The 21,822-nt window shown below is 40.8% G+C and overlaps 2 protein-coding genes across 2 annotated transcripts; both read right to left on the bottom strand.

The window, feature by feature from the left end:
• Positions 1-4,541: 4,541 nt before the first annotated feature.
• Positions 4,542-8,348, bottom strand: LOC129623867 (olfactory receptor 1G1-like). The gene is made up of 2 exons (XM_055541771.1): positions 8,332-8,348; positions 4,542-5,478 (listed from the first exon to the last, which is right to left on the bottom strand). The coding sequence occupies exons 1-2, from the start codon at positions 8,346-8,348 to the stop codon at positions 4,542-4,544; spliced, it is 954 nt and encodes a 317-aa protein (XP_055397746.1).
• Positions 8,349-15,845: 7,497 nt separating this feature from the next.
• LOC129622603 (olfactory receptor 1L6-like) lies at positions 15,846-16,772 on the bottom strand. Its single transcript, XM_055539200.1, has one exon. It carries the CDS (start codon positions 16,770-16,772, stop codon positions 15,846-15,848), a length of 927 nt encoding a protein of 308 aa, XP_055395175.1.
• Positions 16,773-21,822: the final 5,050 nt, after the last annotated feature.

The raw sequence follows: 21,822 nt of genomic DNA, 5'->3' as shown, positions 1-21,822 counted from the left end.
TGTTTTATTCTAATTTATTTATAGAACTATTTAAGTATTCTAGATACCAGTCCCTTGTGCATTATATGTGTACAAATATTTCCTCTGTCTTTATGGTGTGTCCTTCTACTCTTGTTACAATCTTGTATGCTAAGTAAATATTTTAAATTTTAATGAATTCATTAATACTTTCCTTTCATCTTAATGCTTCACTTGTGTCTGGTGTATGAAGTCCGTTCTTCCCTTTGTTCAGGAAGGTATATTTCAGCATTTTCTTCTAAAACCTTTATAATTTTGCTTTTCACAATTAGTGCTTTAGTTACTGTAGAATTTATCTGTGTATGTTGTGAAGTGAGAGTGGAGGTTCTATTTTTAGTTTGTTTTTGCTTCAAAACACCTAACTAATAATTTGAATGGTTCCTATATAGACACGTTTGAATTGTAATAATATGAAACAGTCACATGTGAGTAAAAGGCACTTTTGTTTCTTTTCTTAGAGAATTTATATCTTTTATTTATTTTTTTATCCTACTGCACTGGATGTGACATCATGTGCAACATGAGATAGTTGTGGTGAGAGCTGGTGTTTTGTCTTGTTGCTCATTTATAAGAAGGAATTAAATGTATAATTATTATTACATATTACATATTTTATAGTTATATAGTTTATAGAAATGTAACATATTACATATGTTGTCATTTGAAAAATAACTCATTTTTCAGATTAGGAAATTTGTTTCTATGTCTATTTTAACAGCACATTTTAATCAACATATGTTGAGTTATACAAAATTATTTTCCTTGCATCTATTGAGATGATATTCTTGCCTCATATGATTTTTGTTCTTTGTTTTATAAAAGAGTGACTTTGATTGATTTTTGAATGTTAAATCAACTATGTATTCCTGGGAAAACTCCTTGATAATGATAATCTCACAGTTTCTCTGCATTGTTTAATTATTTGCTTACTAATAATTTGCTTTGAATTGGTATATTTACTTCATGAATGAGATTAGCTCGTTATTGTACTTTTTTGCAGTGTTCTCATTAACTTTAGGTATCAGGGTATCTCCAAAAGGGAATTATTCCCTTATTTTCTGTTATCTGAAAGAATTTAGCAAATCAGGCATTATTTTTTCCTTGAATTGTTTATAAAACTATTACAAATATCTGGGCCTGAATTTTTCTTTCAGGAAAAGTTTTTGGCTATTGATTCAATTTCCCTAATGTCTGCTGCTAAGTTGCTTCAGTCATGTCCGACTCTGTGAGACCCCATAGACGACAGCCCGCCAGGCTCCGCCATCCCTGGGATTCTCCAGGCAAGAACACTGGAGTGGGTTGCCATTTCCTTCTCCAATGCATGAAAGTGAAAAGTCAAAGTGAAGTCGCTCAGTCGTGTCTGACTCTTAGTGACCCCATGGACTTCAGCCTACCAGGCTCCTCCGTCCATGGGATTTTCCAGGCAAGAGTACTGGAGTGGGGTGCCATTGCCTTCTCCTCCCTAATGCCTATAGGTCTAAAATAATGCTATAGGTCTAACCTATATTCAGGTTTTCTATTTCTTACTAGATTTGTTTTGATGAGTTATATATTTTACAGAAATTTGTCTATTTAATCTAAACTTAAAATGTGTTCTATAACACTGTTCATAATATCTTCTTTATTTTAACATCAGAGGTAATGCCATTCTGTGTTAGAGAGAACCGCTTTAACAATATGATTTCATTCTAAACTACTACATGTCTGATATTAAAAATACTTTATTCTACAAGAAAATGAAAAAGTTGAACATTTGCATGTATTCTGTAAAGGAAAATATTTTAAATTAAAACTCTAGTAAAAGGAATTACAATTAAGATGTCTTGACGAGATTAAACAAACTTGCTTGTAGTAAATAAGTCTCATAGTCAAGAGATAAAGAATTAACTAGGAACATTACCAAGACAAAGAAGTCAAAGATATAATATCTTTAATACAGACAGGTCCAGAAAAGCCAATAAAAAATTCTAAGAAAGTAATAGGCAGATTACACAAATAAATGATAAGAGAATTTTAAAAATTGGTTAAGGGACTCAAGAAAAAATAGTTCCCTCATCAATAATCAAATAAATTGAAACAAAATCAATGATATACCACTTTGGCTATCATATTAGTTACATTTATGAGAAAATATGAACAATAAAATATGGAGAGGATAGAGACAAATGATGTATATTGTTACCTTGCTTATTTAACCTATATGCAGAGTATATCATGCAAAATGCTGGGCTGGATGAAGCAAAAGCTGGAATCAAGATTGCAGGGAGAAACATCAATAACCTCAGATATGCAGATGACACCACCCTTATGGCAGAAAGTGAAGAAGAACTAAAGAGCCTCTTTTTTTTTTTTTTTAACTTTACAATATTGTATTGGTTTTGCCATACATCAACATGCATCTGCCATGGGTGTACATGTGTTCCCCATCCTGAACCCCCCCTCCCACCTCACTCCCCATACCATCACTCTGGGTCATCCCAGTGCACCAGCCCCAAGCTTCCTGTATCCTGCATCGAACCTGGACTGGCGATTCGTTTCTTATATGATATTATACATGTTTTAATGCCATTCTCCCAAATCATCCCCCCCCCCCTCTCCCACAGAGTCCAAAAGACTGTTCTATATATCTGTGTCTCTTTTGCTGTCTTGCATACAGGGTTGTCATTACCATCTTTCTAAATTCCATATATATGCATTAGTATACTGTATTGGTGTTTTTCTTTCTGGCTTACTTCACTCTGTATAATAGGCTCCAGTTTCATCCACCTCATTAGAATTGATTCAAATGTATTCTTTTTAATGGCTGAGTAATACTCCATTGTGTATATGTACACAGCTTTCTTATCCATTCATCTGCTGATGGGCATCTAGGTTGCTTCCATGTCCTGGCTATTATAAACAGTGCTGTGATGAACATTGGGGTACACATGTCTCTTTCAATTCTGGTTTCCTCGGAAGAGCCTCTTGATGAAAATGAAAGAGGAGAGTGAAAAAGTTGGCTTAAAACTCAACATTCAGAAAACAAAGATCATGGCATCTGGTCCCATCACTTCATGGCGAATAGATGGGGAAACAATGGAAACAGGGAGAGACTTTGTTTTCTTGGTCTCCAAAATCACTGCAGATGGTGATTGCAGCCATGAAATTAAAAGATGCTTGCTCCTTGGAAGAAAAGCTATGACCAACCTAGACAGCATATTAAAAGCAGAAACATTACTTTGCCAACAAAGGTCCGTCTAGTCAAAGCTATGGTTTTTCCAGTAGTCATGTATGGATGTGAGAGCTGGACTGTGAAGAAAGCTGAGCAACGAAGAATTGATGCTTTTGAACTGTGGTGTTGGAGAAGACTCTTGAAAGTCACTTGGACTGCAAGGAGATCCAACCAGTCCATCCTAAAGGAAATCAGCCCGGAATATTCATTGGAAGAATTAATGTTGAAGCTGAAACTCCAATACTTTGGCTACCTGATGCAAAGAAACTGGCTCATTAGAAAAGACCCTGATGCTGGGAAAGATTGAAGGCAGGAGGAGAAGGGGACGACAGAGGATGAGATGGTTGAATGGCATCACTGACTCAATGAACCTGAGTTTCAGCAAACTCAGAGAGATAAGTGATGGGCAGAGAAGCCTGGTGTGCTGCAGTCCATGCGGTCACAAAGAGTAGGACCTGACGTAGTGACTGAACCACAGCAACAATAATGTGGAAACAACTTGTGTTGTAAAGTTAAGCAAAAAGTTATATAATTGTATGTCCAATATTTTCTCATCAAAGTAAAAGACAAAAGGATAGTGAATGTTTCTTCTTTTTTCTATTTGTGTATCTTACGAATTTGCTATAATATTTTTTTCTGAAGTACAGAAAAGCAAAATAAGTCAGAGTTTCAGAGGTAAATCATGAATCTGTCCAATAACTCATAGTCACTCACTGTCACAGACTTAGTTCCAATCCCAAGTATATGATTTTGGACCAGCCACCATCTACATGTTCCAGGTTTCCTCTCCTAGAATTAGTCTTCCTCACTTATTCCCAGCAAAGAGTATGTCTTCCGGTTCAGTTTTCTCCCTGAATGGTTGAATCCCTTTTGTTTCCAAATATGGGCTTGGTAGTGGTCTCTGAAGCTCAGGCACTTGGCCCTTCCAGATATTGTCAGCATTTCTTGTAGCTGAAAGCACAGGTTAGCTATAGACTGAATTGGTACTTGGGCTTCCTCCAAGAACCTGTATTTTATCTGATATCATCTTTTGATGATTCCCACTTTCTGGCTTGAATCTGCTTGGTCACATATATCCAGTAATCAAGTCACCTTGCAGGGATTTCTGGTCACTCCTCTTCCAGGCTTTATCTCTGTCCTTGTCCAGTTGATTGTATTCCACTCCTGCAAGTCAGGCATTCGCTATCTTTAAAATCTACTTGTAATGCTGAGTGTCAGCCTAATTGAATCTGAGTTTTTCAAAATGACAACAAAGACATCCACAAAGAAGGCATGTCACAGAACCTGAGCTCCTAATCTGGTTCAGGACATTTTACAGAGTAGAACATTTTCCCCAGCTGAAGAATCTGCACAAAGCTCCTTTTATGTCTCTGTTCCTCAGGCTGTAGATAAATGGGTTCAGCATAGGGGTGACCATTGTGTACACCACAGATGCTGCCATCCCAGTGTCTGCTGAGTAGAATGATGTGGGCTGGAAATACACCATAAAGAGTGTCCCATAGAAGAGAGTGACCACTGTCAGGTGAGAGCCACAGGTAGAGAAGACTTTGTGTTTCCCCCCAGCAGAGGGGATCCTGAGGATGGTGTGCATGATGTGGGCATAAGAGACCAGGACACAGGTAAGAGGGACTACCCCCGAGAGGGCTGCTTCTGCAAACATCATGAGCTGAAAGATATGAGTGTCTGAGCAGGCAAGTTTGAGGAGTGGGGCTACATCACAGAAGAAGTGTGGGATGGCATGGGAGGTGCAGAAGGAGAACTGAGACATGAGGAGACAGAGGGAGAAGGCCAGGAGGTGGGAGCTGAGCCAGGATGCAGCGACCAGCAGTAGGCAGTTCTGGGGCCCCATGATGGTGGTGTAGTGGAGAGGAAGGCAGATGGCCACGTAGCGGTCATAGGCCATCACAGCCAGCAGGAAGTCATCCAGCAGGGCCAATTCCATGAAGAAGAACATCTGCACGAGGCACCCAGTGTGGGAGATGGTGTAGTGCTGTGTGTGGATGTTGAGCAGCACCTTGGGGACGATGGTGCAAGAGAAGCAGGTGTCGGTGAAGGACAGGTTGGCCAGGAAGAAGTACATGGGGGTGTGGAGGCGGGGGTCAGAGCTGATGGCCAGGATGATGAGCAGGTTCCCCAGCATGGTGACCAGGTACACGGCCAGGAAGAGCCCGAACAGGAGAGGCTGCTGCTCTGGGTGCTGAGAGAAGCCCAGGAGCAGGAAATCAGAGATGCTGGTTTCATTTGTAATGCTTATTTAAAGGAGAAAAATGCAAGGAAAATATTGCTTCAAAAACTTATATCATTCAAAGCCTTTGTCTGTTTTCTGTGTTTTTTCCAAAGGTCACATAGATGTATAGGTGTCTCTTGTTGGTGGGCATGTAAACATGTCCAGATATGAGAACTAAGCACAGTGACTGGGAGACTTCTTGGGAGATTCTGCATTTTAGTTGTATTCAAGGTTGTCCTGTAGACTTTCTGGTTGAGGGTTGAACTGGAGATTAGCTGGGAAGAAAACTCCCAAGTCTTAGTCCATGGCTATTTTTTCAAATAGGAAAGCTATCAGTTTCACAGGCTTGTGAAATTTGAGTAAGATATCATGAAAGTGAAAGTGAAGTTGCTCAGTCGTGTCCGACTCTTTGGGACCCCGTGGACTGTAGCCTACCAGGCTCCTCTGTCCATGGGATTCTCCAGGCAAGAACACTGGAGTGGGTTGCCATTTCCTTCTCCAGGGGATCTTCCCGACCCACGGATTGAACCTGGGTCTTTGTCATTGGAGGCAGACGCTTTAACCTCTGAGCCACTAGAAAATTCTTAAGGATAGTCCTCCCTCTTTCTCTCTCTGTCTCTTGGATGCGTGTTTTGTTGAGGAGTAGAGAAGGGATACTAATTATATAGAAAGATCATAACTGTCACTCAGATAGTCTTCATATGATGGGAATATCCTCTTTTTCTTTTGAAGATCCATCAAATAAACTAATGTGGATGAAATTACTTTATAAGCTCAAAGGTATTTGAGAAACAAGAGTTATCATCATCAACATTGCCAACATCTTCAGTCCTTAGGAATGTTGGCCTTGATGTCGTATGGACTGGGTGGACTTCTTTTCTGGCTGTGTAATCCTTTGCAAACTCCACATCCTATTTTCTTTTTGCTTCAATTTCCTCATCTGTAAATTATGTGCATACTTTGTATACTTACTGTAGCTCATCAATGAGATGACATATTCAAAGCAGTAGCACAGACTAGGTCTTTAATAAACTGTGATAATAGTTACTAATATTGCTAGAATCAGTAGTAGATAAAATGGAGCCTGGTGTCCTGATACACCAGAAAATATTAGAGGACATGCCTCCCCACTGTAAACCCTCACTGAATCTTATATTTTTGGGAATGATTTACTATCTGTGAGTCTCATTTTCTTCATCTATAAGATATGGACATAAACCTACCATACAGGACTGTTGAGAATATCAAACCCTAGGTTCACTTAAAGGTTTTCTCTGGACCTGTGATATAAAATACACGATGAGAGTTTCTGCATTTGGATGGTGTGGGAAGATGAGCACGCAAACAGGCAGTGGCAGCCAGGCCAATGTCATGCTCTTTGATGTGGTTATTCCTTCTGGGTCTGACACACCTTTATTTTCCACCAGCCCCCTTGTGAGCTGTAATCTTGAACAAGTTTTCTCAGTCTTTCTGGCCTCAATTTCTGTATCTGCGCAAGGAGGATAAGTAACAATACTGTGGTCAGGACTGAATTAGATAAGGATTGCCCTGAGCTAGAATAATGGTTCATATCAAATGATCCTCAAATATAGCTTCCTCTGATATTGTTTTCCCTTGATGGAGTTAACAAAAGGAGGATGCTTTCTGGGGGCAACCAGCTAATCCTTTATGTTTTTCCAGGACTTTCCTGCTTTCAAAAGGAAACATCTCACTTCCAGGAAACTCCTTCAGTCCTGGGCAAATTGAACTTGGGCATGGTCTGTGAGAAGTTGGGCTTTGAAACCTGTAAAACTTTGTATATGGAATTGTACATGCCACTGTCAACAGCGTCATCATCACCTTGGGTGGCAATGGTCTGACCTAGGAGCACCATAACAAAGCATCCACTGTGACATGTGCAGACCCAGGTTTGAGTCCCAGCTGTACCATCTTGGTGGAAACCATGTAACTTATAAGAACACCAGGTGTGAAATGAGCCTAAATAAGCCTACTTCACATCATTCCAGGATTGAAGTTAAGAAGATGGACTAAGGCTTCCTGAACTATCAGTGGGTGTGGGGATTGTTACTGTCTTTGGGTGGTGGCAAAGAATGATTCTGAAAGTCACTCAGGGTAGAGTGAGCTGTGAGTGAATTGTCCAGCATCATGTAGGGGTCCTGAGCACTGTTATTACAGCTACAATGTCTTGGCCTCTGCCAGGGGCTTGGGGACCACTAATCTACAGTGACTTCAGGCTAGACTTTCTAGAGGGTCATGAATATTAAATCAAGACCCTCCTCATGATGGATAAGAGAGCCAGATTGTATTTGAGTGAAAGTTGCTCTGACTCTTTGCAACCCTATGGACTGTATCCTGCCAGCTCCTCTGTCCATGGAATTCTCCAGGCCAGAATACTGGAGTGGGTAGCTGTTCCCTTCTCCAGGGGATCTTCCCAACTCAGGGATCAAACCCAGGTCTCCCACATTGCAGGCAGATTTTTTATCATCTGAACCACCAGGGAAGTATTTGGCTGAGAGTAAGAAAGGGGCCAGAGAAGGCAATGGCACCCCATTCCAGTACTCTTGCCTGGAAAATCCCATGGACAGAGGAGCCTGGTAGGCTGCAGTCCATGGGATCGCTAGGAGTTGGACACGACTGAGCGACTTGCATTGGAGAAGGAAATGGCAACCCACTCCAGTATTCTTGCCTGGAGAATCCCAGGGACCGGGGAGCCTGGTGGGCTGCCGTCTATGGGGTCGCATAGAGTCGGACACGACTGAAGCGACTTGGCAGCGGCAGGAAGGAAGGGGCAATAAGGAATAGGGGAGGAGATGTGTGTGTGTGTGTGTGTGTGTGTGTTGACCAATGTCTCCCACCTCTACCACTCAGGTCTTACCTGGAACTTCCGACCATCCTCAGATCTCGTCACCATCACCAGGTGTTTTGTCTGCCTCACTTGTTTGGTTTGCCTACCTGTCTTCTAAAGAGGACTGGCTAGAACCTCAGTTTTCTTCCTTCCCTGTAACAGCAGCACAGACTAAAGACCCAGGGCTGGAGCAGTCTGTCCTCAGGCACAGGGGCTAGGCGGAGCTGTGGGCTTTTCATATGGAGTATCTCCTGGGACTCACTCCCTGATCTCTTAGTTAGAGACAAGATGGGGCAAAAGTCCAGCCTCTCAGCTGTCCCCTTGGGGCTCTAGAGTCCTGAGTCTTGGCAGTGTCAGACTGACCAGGCCTGGGAATCTGGATAGCACTCTACCTGATGCCCTTCCCCTGGGCACAGGAGGGAAAGGACTGCATTGCCCCGAACCCTAACCTACTGCGGAGTTCACACGCTCTAACCCAAATCCTTATAAAGAACACCTATCATGTCCCAGAAAATAAACAATAGCAATTGAAACTGAAGAGATTTGATGAAGTGTGGGCCACACAATCCTTACCTTCAAATTTCTACAGTTCAATACTTAGAACAGGTTGTTGCCTGTGACTCCAAAGGGTAGAGATGAAGCTCATTTGTAAAAATCTGCTAAGTAATAGAGACACTTTTGTATACAGGATTTTCTTTATATTTTTTAAATTGTGAAATACATCATGTATGAAAAAGAGTTTATAAAATATATAGGAATAGTTTTCTTATAGTTTTTCTATGCTAGAGTAGAAAATGGCAACCTGCTCTAATGTCCTTGACTGGAAAATTCCACGGACAGAGGAGCTTGGTGGGCTACAGTCCATGGGATGGCAAAGAGTCAGACACTACTGAGCATACACACACAAACACACACACACACAGCTGCAACTGTGCACATATGCGTAAATTGTGTATTGTTTCCCTATTTTTGTCTTTTGCATGACTGGAATCATTTTGCTTCTTTCACTTCTTTCTTTCTGAACTGTTTATATTAGTACTTTCTCATTTATATTAGTGCTTGTAGCTACAGGTCATTCTTCTTTTTAAATTGAAGTACAGTTGATTTATAATGTTGTGTTAAATTCTGCTGTACAGCAAAGTGCTTCAGTTGAATTTTATTTTTTTATTTTTTATTAATTTTTTATTTTATTTTATTTTTTAACTTTACAATTTTGTATTGGTTTTGCCATATATCAAAATGAATCTGCCACAGGTATACATGTGTTCCCCATCCTGAACCCTCCTCCCTCCTTCCTCCCTATACCATCCCTCTGGGGCGTCCCAGTGCACCAGCCCCAAGCATTCAGTATCATGCATCGAACCTGAACTGGCGACTCGTTTCACATATGATATTATACATGTTTCAATGCCATTCTCCCAAATCTTCCCACCCTCTCCCTCTCCCACAGAGTCAAAAAGACTGTTCTATATATCAGTGTCTCTTTTGCTGTCTCGTACACAGGGTTATTGTTACCATCTTTCTAAATTCCATATATATGCGTTAGTATACTGTATTGGTGTTTTTCTTTCTGGCTTACTTCACTCTGTATAATAGGCTCCAGTTTCATCCACCTCATTAGAACTGATTCAAATGTATTCTTTTTCATGGCTGAGTAATACTCCATTGTGTATATGTACCATAGCTTTCTGATCCATTCATCTGCTCATGGACATCTAGGTTGCTTCCATGTCCTGGCTATTATAAACAGTGCTGAGATGAACATTGGGGTACACATGTCTTTTTCAATTCTGTTTTCTTCAGTGTGTATGCTCAGCAGTGGGATTGCTGGATCATAGGCAGTTCTCTTTCCAGTTTTTTAAGGAATCTCCACACTGTTCTCCATAGTGGCTGTACTAGTTTGCATTCCCACCAACAGTGTAAGAGGATTCCCTTTTTCCACACCCTCTCCAGCATTTACTGCTTGTAGACTTTTGGATCACAGCCATTCTGACTGGCGTGAAATGGTACCTCATAGTGGTTTTGATTTGCATTTCTCTGATAATGAGTAATGTTGAGCATCTTTTCATGTGTTTGTTAGCCATCTGTATGTCTTCTTTGGAGAAATGTCTATTTAGTTCTTTGGCCCATTTTTTGATTGGGTCATTTGTTTTTCTGGAATTGAGCTGCAGGAGTTGCTTGTATATTTTTGAGATTAGTTGTTTGTCAGTTGCTTCATTTGCTATTATTTTCTCCCATTCTGAAGGCTGTCTTTTCACCTTGCTTATAGTTTCCTTTGTTGTGCAGAAGCTTCTAAGTTTAATTAGGTCCCATTTGTTTATTTTTGCTTTTATTTCCAATATTCTGGGAGGTGGGTCATAGAGGATCCTGCTGTGATGTATGTTGGAGAGTGTTTTGCCTATGTTCTCCTCTAGGAGTTTTATAGTTTCTGGTCTTATGTTTAGATCTTTTATCTATTTTGAGTTTATTTTTGTGTATGGTGTAAGAAAGTGTTCTAGTTTCATTCTTTTACAAGTAGTTGACCAGTTTTCCCAGTACCACTTGTTAAAGATATTGTCTTTAATCCATTGTATATTCTTGCCTCCTTTGTCAAAGATAAGGTGTCCATATGTGTGTGGATTTATCTCTGGGCTTTCTATTTTGTTCCATTGATCTATATTTCTGTCTTTGTGCCAGTACCATACTGTCTTGATGATTGTGGCTTTGTAGTAGAGCCTGAAGTCAGGCAGGTTGATTCATCCAGTTCCATTTTTCTTTCTCAAGATTGCTTTGGCTATTCGAGGTTTTTTGTATTTCCATACAAATTGTGAAATTATTTGTTCTAGCTCTGTGAAGAATACCGTTGGTAGCTTGATAGGGATTGCATTGCATCTATAGATTTCTTTGGGTAGTATACTCATTTTCACTATATTGATTCTTCCAATCCATGAACATGGTATATTTCTCCATCTATTAGTGTCCTCTTTGATTTCTTTCACCAGTGTTTTATAGTTTTCTATATATAGGTCTTTAGTTTCTTTAGGTAGATATAAAAAAAAGAAATCAAAATTTGCATAGAAATGAATGAAAATGAAAACACAACAACCCAAAACCTGTGGGACACTGTAAAAGCAGTCCTAAGGGGAAAGTTCATAGCAATACAGGCATACCTCAAGAAACAAGAAAAAAGTCAAATAAATAACCTAACTTTGCACCTAAAGCAACTAGAAAAGGAAGAAATGAAGAACCCCAGGGTTAGTAGAAGGAAAGAAATCTTAAAAACTAGGGCAGAAATAAATGCAAAAGAAATTCCACTCCTATTAGTATACCCTAGGGAAACTAGGCAGGCGGACTCCCATCCACTGTATCCAGGGAAACTTACACCTGATCACCATGCAACGTGCTGAATAATGTTGTTATAACATCTTTATTCATAATAACTAGAAACAGTCTGAATGTCAAGAGTATAAAGTGGAATAACATGAAGACTTGAAATGAATGGAAAACATTGAAACTGGAAGAACCTCACAACCTTTAATTGGTGCTATGGGTAGATTTAGTCTTTTAGATACAAGCTCTTATTTTGGACCTTTCCAAATAACAAGGTCACATCAGAACAGAATTTACCAATACCTTGAGTCAGTGGAACTGCAATGTTATTATAGAACATTTAAAGTAGCTCTTCAGACATCCTTTAATCTACCTAACTTGGCCTTCGAGGTCCAGACCTGAATACATGTTATAATATTAGAGTTTATGTATCCTTTCTCTTTCTCTTTAGAATTTACTCAAATGAGTGTTATACTTCTAGGTGTATACCCAAAAGAATTGAAAGCAGGGACTGAAATGGGTGTTTGAACACCAATGTTCATAGCAGCATTGTTCACCATAGTCAAAATGGAAACAACTAAGTGTCTGTTGACAGATGAATAGATATAAATACAATGGAGGAGTATTCTGCCCCCAAAAGGAATGATGTACTGGTACTTGCCACCATAGGGATGAACCTTGAAAACATTATGCCCAGTGAAATAAGCCAGACATAAAAGAGCAAATATTGTATGATTCCACTTATATGAGGGACCTATAATTGGCAGCTCCATAGGTAGAAAAAGTAAAATATAGGGGTTACCTGGGCCTGGAAGGAGATGGGAATGGGAAGTTATTACTTACTGGGTACAGATTTTCTGTTGGGATGATGAAAATTTCTGGAAATTTACATTGGTGATGGTTATGTAACATTATGAATACACTGAACTGTCACAGAATTGTACATCTAAAAATAGTTAAAATATATTTTATGTATATTTTACCACAATAAAACTTTTTTAAAGAGTTAAAAAAAAAAAAAAAAAAAAAAAAGAAACAAGAGACCATAGCAAAAATCAACAAAGCCAAAAGCTGGTTCTTTGAAAGGATAAATAAAATTGGCAAACCATTAGCCAGACTCATCAAGAAACAAAGGGAGAAAAATCAAATCAATAAAATTAGAAATGAAAATGGAGAGATCACAACAGACAACACAGGAATACAAGGATCATAAGAGACTACTATCAGCAATTATATGCCAATAAAATGGACAACGTGGAAGAAATGGACAAATTCTTAGAAAAGTACAACTTTCCAAAACTGGACCAGGAAGAAATAGAAAATCTTAACAGATCCATCACAAGCACGGAAATCGAAACTGTAATCAGAAATCTTCCAGCAAACAAAAGCCCAGGTCCAGATGGCTTCACAGCTGAATTCTACCAAAAATTTAGAGAAGAGCTAACACCTATCCTACTCAAACTCTTCCAGAAAATTGCAGAGGAGGGTAAACTTCCAAACTCATTCTATGAGGCCACCATAACCCTAATACCAAAACCTGATAAAGATGCCACAAAAAAAGAAAACTACAGGCCAATATCACTGATGAACATAGATGCAAAAATCCTTAACAAAATCCTAGCAATCAGAATCCAACAACACATTAAAAAGATCATATGCCATGACCAAGTGGGCATTATCCCAGGGACACAAGGATTCTTCAATATCCGAAAATCAATCAATGTAATACACCACATTAGCAAATTGAAAAAGAAAAACCATATGATTATCTCAATAGATGCAGAGAAAGCCTTTGACAAAATTCAACATCCATTTATGATAAAAAAACTCTCCAGAAAGCAGGAATAGAAGGAACATACCTCAACATAATAAAAGCTATATACGACAAACCCACAGCAAACATTATCCTCAATGGTGAAAAATTGAAAGCATTTCCTCTAAAGTCAGGAACAAGACAAGGGTGCCCACTTGCACCATTACTATTCAACATAGTTTTGGAAGTTTTGGCCACAGCAATCAGAGCAGAAAAAGAAATAAAAGGAATCCAAATTGGAAAAGAAGAAGTAAAACTCTCACTGTTTGCAGATGACATGATCCTCTACATAGAAAACCCTAAAGACTCCACCAGAAAATTTCTAGAACTAATCAATGAATATAGTAAAGTTGCAGGATATGAAATCAACACACAGAAATCCCTTGCATTCCTATACACTAATAATGAGAAAATAGAAAGAAAAATTAAGCAAACAATTCCATTCAGTTGAATTTTAGAACTGCAACTAAGGGAGTGTGGACTCTAATTATATCGTGTGGTTGTACTGTATTATCCATTTTGATCTTTTTTTCTTTTTTGGCCAAGCCATGTGGCATGTGGAATCTTAGTTACCAGACCAGGGATCAAACATGTGCCTCTTGCAGTGGAAGCACAGAGTCTTAACCATTGGGCACCAGGGAAGTCCCTCCGTTCTGATCTTAATGGACATTTGAGTTTGTTGCCAGGTTTTTGGCATTTCCCCCCAAGAGGTACTTCATCTCAAATAGAACTCCTCTTTTTATCATTAAAAAATGAGAAAAAAAAAAAAAAGACATTTTCCGTTGTTCACTTTTTCTTAAAAAACTTTTCTGCAGGGAAATTGAAAAAACTTTCAGACTATCATCCTCTAAAGAGAACAACTTCACAAAAACAATCATATATCATTCCTTTGTTCTACTACTGATATTTTAGTGACAGCCTAACCTTTATTATTTTAGCAGAAAAGGCTAGAGAATTGGAATTTTCCTCCTTATTTCTTTGGTATTAAATTGTTAGATTGTTTCATAGGTGAGACAGGGAAAGCACAATAAATTAGGTCAGAACATCAATTTATTCCATTTGGAATGTCTGCACTCATGAATTCTTGTACAATCTCCTGGTGTGCCTGTTCAACTTTCCATAGGGTATCTACCAACTAGTAGAATTGTTTGCAAGGTATTGGTTAATGCATTAGTTTGGGTCTTCTGAGAAGCAGATGCCAAGGTGGGATTTGGTGTGTGAGATATTTGTTGAGGAGGTGGCAGGAGAAATCAGAGAGAGCTTTCAAGCCTTGAGACCTGTGGAAGAAAAGAGAGAAGAAAAAAGGATGGGATAGGAAGAGTCTCAGACTGCAGCAAGGCACCAAGAAAGTTTTGACTAGGCCAGTGCAGGGTTGAGTGGTGGGGAGGGTGTCCTAGAATAAAACTTATCCACCAGAAGAGTCCTGTAATTCTCTGGAGATAAGTCTGCCTTGGAGCCCCGGCATGCTTAATCATTGGCTAGGAGAAGCCTGTTTAAGCATGGCTTGTGCTGTTTACTGAAAAAAGGAAGAAGCACAACCCAAAAGTTGAGAATTATGTTTAATTAGGCAGAAATGTGTATCTGTGTGTTCAGTTGCTCAGTTGTGTCCTATTCTTTGTGACCCTGTGGACTGTAACCCACCAGGCTCCTCTGTGTGTGGAATTTTCTGGACAAAATTCTGGAGTGGGTTGCCATTTCCTTCTCCAGGAGATTTTTCTGACCTACAGGTTGAACCCACATCTCTTGTATCTCCTATATTGGCAGGTGGATTCTTCACCACTAGCTAGGATACTGAGACCTTAAGCCTGGGAGGCATCCTCTTAGGTAGCTCTGGGGGACTGTTTCAAAGAGATAAGGAAAGATTTGTGAGTTGACCTGTATATCTAACATTTAAAACACCTGACTCAGGAAGTTTCTCCTTGCTTTCCATCAGGACACATATTGCAGTCCTGGTCATTTATGTGTCAAACAAGAGCCTGAGACTGTGAAACAAAAAGGAGGAAACTGTGTGTGTAGTGCAGTAAGTCATCAATACTCATGTCTTACTTGTTTTTGCCAAAAGTATAATAACCTCGTATTGCAGGTGTCTCCTTTCCCTTACTGATCTGTGATTAATTTTGAAGACAGGACCTACCATTGATTTATCCTTGCAATATTTTCATATTTTGCCATTTTGCAACTGAATACAATTCTTAGCACAGAGCAGGTGTTTCATAAATTCTTTTTTTTAAAGTATTTATTTATATTTTGCTGCACCAGGTCTTAGTTGTGACATGTGGGGTCTAGTTCTCTGACCAGGGATCGAACCTGGGTCCCCTGCTTTGGGAGTTCAGAGTCTTGGCCACTGGACCACCAGGGAAGTCCCTGTTTCATAAGTTCGCATTGAATGAATGAATGCTGAGGTGTACCTCTAGAAGTTATGCTAATCGGTCTTCCTCATCAGTTTTTTCATAGCCTGTTTCATGTCCTTGTTCCTAAGGCTATAGATAAAAGGGTTCAGCATGGGGATGACTACTGTATAGATGACAGTGATCACACGGTCCTTCATCACTGAGTAGGTGGACGAGGGGCGGATGTACACAGATATTACAGTTCCATAGAATAGTGTCACAACCATGAGGTGGGACCCACAGGTGGAGAAGACCTTGTACCTGCCTCTCCCAGAAGGGACTCTCAGAACAGCACGGGTGATATAGACATAAGAGACAGTAATGAAGATGAAGGGACTCATGATCACAAAAGAGCCCTCTGTGAAGGCCAAGAGCTCATTGAGAGAGGTGTCAGAGCAGGAGAGCGTCAGCAGAGGCTGGACATCACAGAAGAAGTGGTGGATGACGTTGGGCCCACAGAAGGAGAGGTGGGCCATAAGGATGGTGTGGGTGAGGGAGTGGAGGTGGGACACCAGCCAGGATGCTGTCACGAGCTGGAAGCAGCATCTGGGGTTCATGGTGGTGGTGTAATGTAGTGGGTGGCAGATGGCCACGTAGCGGTCCAAGGCCATGGCAGCCAGGAGGAAGCTGTCAGTGGTCCCAAAGGCCACAAAAAAATACATCTGGGCCGGACACTGGGCGAAGAGGATGGCCTTTCTCTGAGTCAGCATGTTCACTAATATTTGTGGCACGATGACAGTTGTAAAGCAGATGTCCACCAGGGACAGGTTGGAGAGGAAGAAGTACATGGTGGTGTGGAGGTGGGCATCCCCCCGGATGGCTGCAATGATGACCGAGTTGCCTCCCACATTGACCAGATACATGGCCAGGAAGCTGGCAAAGAGCCACACCTGCTGTTTGGGGTCACTGGTCAGTCCCAGAAGGAGGAATTCAGTGATGTGGCTCTGGTTTCCCCTCATCACTGATCTCCTGCAAATAAAAAATATAAAGGAATATTAGGTGTGTGTTGTGTGGCTTGGGGTCTTCAGTTTGGAAGAGGAGATGTTGCATAATTTATTCTAGCTTGTGTATCCCATGAAGGTAGTCATTCATGTAGACCACCATATAGTCTATGATATAACTTTTTATGGTTGGTCTTGACACACCTTGATTTCAATTCCAACTTTGTGTCTGACTCATGTTGAACAGGGTGCTTCGATTCCTGTTCCTTGTCCAAAAGATAAAACTTGTGATATCCATCTTCTTTGGGTAAATGGTAAAGGTCTAAAAAAAGTGTTGAGAAAGGATCAGTTTGCTTGATTTCCCAAGCTGTATCTAAGATATCATTTTGCTGCGTCTGGCTGCAGTTATTAATCAGTATGCTAATCTTCAGCTGCCTCCTGGCCAGACGATCCTGGTGATGGACACTCAGTTCTATCAGCGTGGGGATCTGTCAGGGTTAATGGCAAATTGGAGAAATGTTTCTGGCAGAGGGAGCCTATTTAACCAACATTGAATTTGGTGATTTAGGCAGGTAGATGGACATCAAAGAAGAAATAGAAGAACTAAGAGGCAAGTGCTTTTATAGGCAAGAAGCATCCAAAGGGTGGTAGTGTGGGCCACGGAAATGTGAGAAGATGCAGCATTCTGGCAAAAAACAGTAACCTGATTAGGAAGGTGCTGAGCCTCAGGAACAGGTCGTTTCTGTCCCCCAAAAGCAAGAACAGGGGACACTGAGCCAAGGTTCCAGTCTGGCAGGAATCGATGCCCTACTCGTCTATTTACCAAGTTGGAACTCAGTTAAAAGGGAGCAAGACCAGAACTGATTGCGACATAGAGTTTAAAGCAGCCAGCAGCCATCTGGGTCGATACTGGGACCACTGAGTTACAGAACATGCGCTCCCTGTGTCCACCCTTTCTAGGGACAGGGTTAATTCAGAGAAAACAGCAGAAAGGAAAGCCTACAAGTGGTGGTCAAATACTCCCAGAAAAGCGAGGATAGAGTTAGAGATGCAGATTTTGAGTTAGAGGAAGTCCACATACTGTGGGCTTCCCAGGTGGTGCTAGTGGTAAGGAACCAGCCTGTCAATGCAGGAGATGTAAGAGGTGTGGGTTTGATCCTTGGATTGGGAAAATCCCCTGAAGGAGGGCGTGGCAACCCACTCCAGTATTCTTGCCTGGAGAATCCCCATAGCCAGATGGGGTCACAAAGAGTCGGACACGACTGAGGCGATTTAGTGTGCATGCATGGCACATCTTGTATGCCTTGTGTCCTCAGAATCTTTCTGATCCTTTTGAAGGGTCAAAAGCAAACTGAAGTACTAATGATACATTTTTGATGCTTAGTCATCTTGAATAAAAGTCCCTGCCCTGCTTAGGAGAACTCAGACTTTTAATTTCTCCTTTAGTACACTAACAGATGCATACGGTAGCATTGTTTTCTGAAGCATTTCTTTTCTCTCTGAGATACTTAGTGCTTGGTCCATATTGAAAGGGACCACGAGGACATGGACACCACCTGGAGAGTTTTATGATGAAAGCACTACCAAGGCAGGGTTCAAGTCTGTTGCACTCCCCATTGTTTTAAGTGACTTGCATGCTATGCTATGCTAAGCTAAGTCGCTTCAGTCATGTCCGACTCTGTGCGACCCCATAGACGGCAGCCCACTAGGCTCCTCCATCCCTGGGATTCTCCAGGCAAGAATACTGGAGTGGGTTGCCATTTTCTTCTCCAATACATAAAAGTGAAAAGTGAAAAGTGAAAATGAAGTCGCTCAGTCGTGTCCAACTCTTAGCGACCCCATGAACTGCAGCCTACCAGGCTCCTCCGTCCATGGGATTTTCCAGGCAAGAGTACTGGAGTGGGGTGCCATTGCCCTCTCCAAGTGACTTGCATAGGACTTGGCTGATCGTAGCTGCGTAATGAATCCTGACAGGTGAACCAGATACATCACCCCTGATCATCCCTTGCAAGATTGTGGGTTTTACACTAGCAACTTGGAGACTAGTCTCCAGGGATCAGGAGAGTCGATGGGAAAATTTGGTGATTTGGGAAGTGGTTCTGGTTCAGATGTCTAGGCTCGTGGCTCAGAGGTTAAAGCGTCTGCCTGAAATGCGGGAGACCTGGGTTTGATCCCTGGGTTGGGAAGACACCCTGGAGAAGGAAATGGCAACCCACTCCAGTACTCTTGCCTGGAGAATCCCATGGAGGGAGGAGCCTGGTAGGCTACAGTCTATGGCTTCAGTCCATGGGGACTACAGTCGCAAAGAGTATGACACGACTAAGCGACTTCACTTCACTTTACTTCTGGTTCAGATACTTGCTACTTCCCCTGGGAATATTTCTATGTTTCCATCTATTTTCTCACCTGAAAAATGGGAAAAATAAAATATCATTTCTAGAAGTTTATTATTCAGTTCAAATAAGATGGCATATTTGATAGTGGTGAGGTTGTACAACATTATGAATGTATTGAATACCGCTAAACTGCACACTTAAAAATGGTCAAATGGCCATTTTATGCTACATATATCTTACCATAATAAAAAAGAATATATTGTTACCAAAAAAATGGCATATTTGAAAAGTGTTTGAGATCTACATTCAAGTCCCATGGGCAGAGGAGCCTGGTGCACTATAGTCTATGGGGTTGCAAAGAGTCAGACATGACTGAGCGAAATCTACAAGGTTCTATGCAAATATTATTTATACTACTATTAATATTTCTTTCTAGTATTCTGTACCAAAGTGGGTACAGCTAAAAAGTAGTAGATGCAGTCTAGAGGGAGCCAGGCAGAAGGTAAGGGGGCTAGCGTGTTTAGGGGGAGGAGATTGAAGTGGTCATTGGAAGGCAGGTAAGTACTAAGGAGGTGAGGAAAGAACAACAGAGTGCATACCTAGGACTAAACTGGTCTTTCCAGGGAAACAAGGTATTAATTAATTGAAAAAATAGAAGTGGTAATCAAAACCATTTTCCTCTCAAAAAACCTCAGTCCCAAATGGTTTTTAAGGTAAATTATACCAAAGTTTCAGAGAAGGCAATGGCACCCCACTCCAGTACTCTTGCCTGGAAAATCCCATGGACATAGGAGCCTGGTGGGCTGCAGTCCATGGGGTTGCTAGGAGTCGGACCTGACTGAGCGACTTCACTTTCACTCTTCACTTTCTTGCATTGGAGGAGGAAATGGCAACCCACTCCAGTGTTCTTGCCTGGAGAATCCCAGGGATGGGGGAGCCTGGTGGGCTGCCGTCTCTGGGGTCGCACAAAGTCGGACACGACTGAGGCGACTTAGCAGCAGCAGCAGCAGCATACCAAAGTTTCAAGAACATTTCATGATACAGTAATCCTGCTCCTACATGGATATCCCAGAGAAATTTCCATCCAGGCAGATAAAAGCTTATGGATGAAGATATTCTTGTACACTCATTCACGGTCATGGGGAGCTCGTGGCAATCTGGGTGTCCATCACTGGGAAGGCAAATGTGACAGAAGAGTACTGAGGGGTACAAGGCACCTGTTTATTTATTTATTTAATTTTATTTATTGGCCAGGCCACGGGGCATGTGGGATCTTAGCTCCCCCATCAGGGATCGAACCTGTGTCCCCTGCATTGAAAGATGAAGTCTTAACCACTGTACCACTAAGGAAGTCCCCAATGCAGCTGTTTAGAAGCAACTGATGAGAAGTATTGATAGCAACACTGGTATATTTTGAAAACATAATCTGAGTGAAAAAGTAAGACAATAAATGAGATCTATAACACAAAATGGTTTATATATATTAAAAATGCAACACGGTGATAGTCATTTCATAGTGTGTATCAAAATATCACATGATATAGCTTAAAATATTTAAAAATGCAACAAATCAGAAAGTCTGTCTATACACAAAGTTAAACATTAAGCATGTCACCATGGATGAAGGCAGGGGGAGTGGGGCATTGGTATATAAATTCATGTGTGATTGAGGAAGCAAATAAACTAAGAAAGGGGCCCAGTGTTGGCAATATGAACTGAGGTGTGTGGTTAATTTACTCTTTTGCATCTGAACTCTATGAATAGTGTATCATAGGAAAAGAATACTGTATCAAGTCTTAACTTGAACTCAGGGGACTTCTTTTCCTTCTACTTCTTGGAGCATGAACCCATCAGGAACACAGGTGCCAGTTTATCCAACTGCAGCATTTCTGGTAAACAGTGCCCACCACCTCCTAAACTGTGTCCCTTGATCCTTTGTAAACAAAACTGGATTACGTCTATGTCTTGGATTGAAATGCCAGAGCCAAGGATTCTACTAAGCCTGGCAGTACCAGCATCCTCTGTTAGCTGACTTGACTCTTTGCTAGTGATGTTAGTTATGCTTTTCCTTCATGGTTTGCTTCACCAATTCATAATTCACTCAGCACATTTTCACTGCATGCCAACCAAGGAGCTCAGAAGAACCAGTATGGCCATTCTGATGTTTGAAAATAGCAACATGTCCCCAGGCTTATTCTCTGGGTGAAATTTTCCCCAGTCTCTTCCAAACCTTACCCAGTAGGACTTGGCATCATTCCACTGCCTATAGTCACCTTTTTGAACTACTGGTTGGCATGGCTGAAGCTCCCTATATGATGGCCAAGTATTTCCTTTTAGACTGTAAATTTCTGGGGGATATTTGTAAAATTTTAGGTTGCTGATGATGAAAATGATCTTAAAAAGTTAAAGAAGAATGGAACTGGAGGAATCAACCTACCTGACTTCAGGCTCTACTACAAAGCCACAGTCATCAAGACAGTATGGTACTGGCACAAAGGCAGAAATATAGATCAATGGAACAAAACAGAAAGCCCAGAGATAAATCCACGCACATATGGACACCTTATCTTTGACAAAGGAGGCAAGAATATACAATGGATTAAAGACAATCTCTTTTAACAAGTGGTGCTGGGAAAACTGGTCAACCACTTGTAAAAGAATGAAACTAGAACACTTTCTAACACCATACACAAAAATAAACTCAAAATGGATTAAAGATCTCAACGTAAGAC

This window comes from Bubalus kerabau, chromosome 11, assembly GCF_029407905.1.
Source record: "Bubalus kerabau isolate K-KA32 ecotype Philippines breed swamp buffalo chromosome 11, PCC_UOA_SB_1v2, whole genome shotgun sequence".
In the NCBI taxonomy this organism is placed as follows: Eukaryota; Metazoa; Chordata; class Mammalia; order Artiodactyla; family Bovidae; genus Bubalus; species Bubalus kerabau.
The sequence above is the reverse complement of the archived record's forward strand: the minus strand, read 5'-3'. Positions and strand labels throughout refer to the sequence as shown.

Excerpts from the sequence above, each read along its gene's own strand:
- LOC129622603 (XM_055539200.1), bottom strand. The coding sequence starts at position 16,772 with ATGAGGGGAAACCAGAGCCACATCACTGAATTCCTCCTTCTGGGACTG.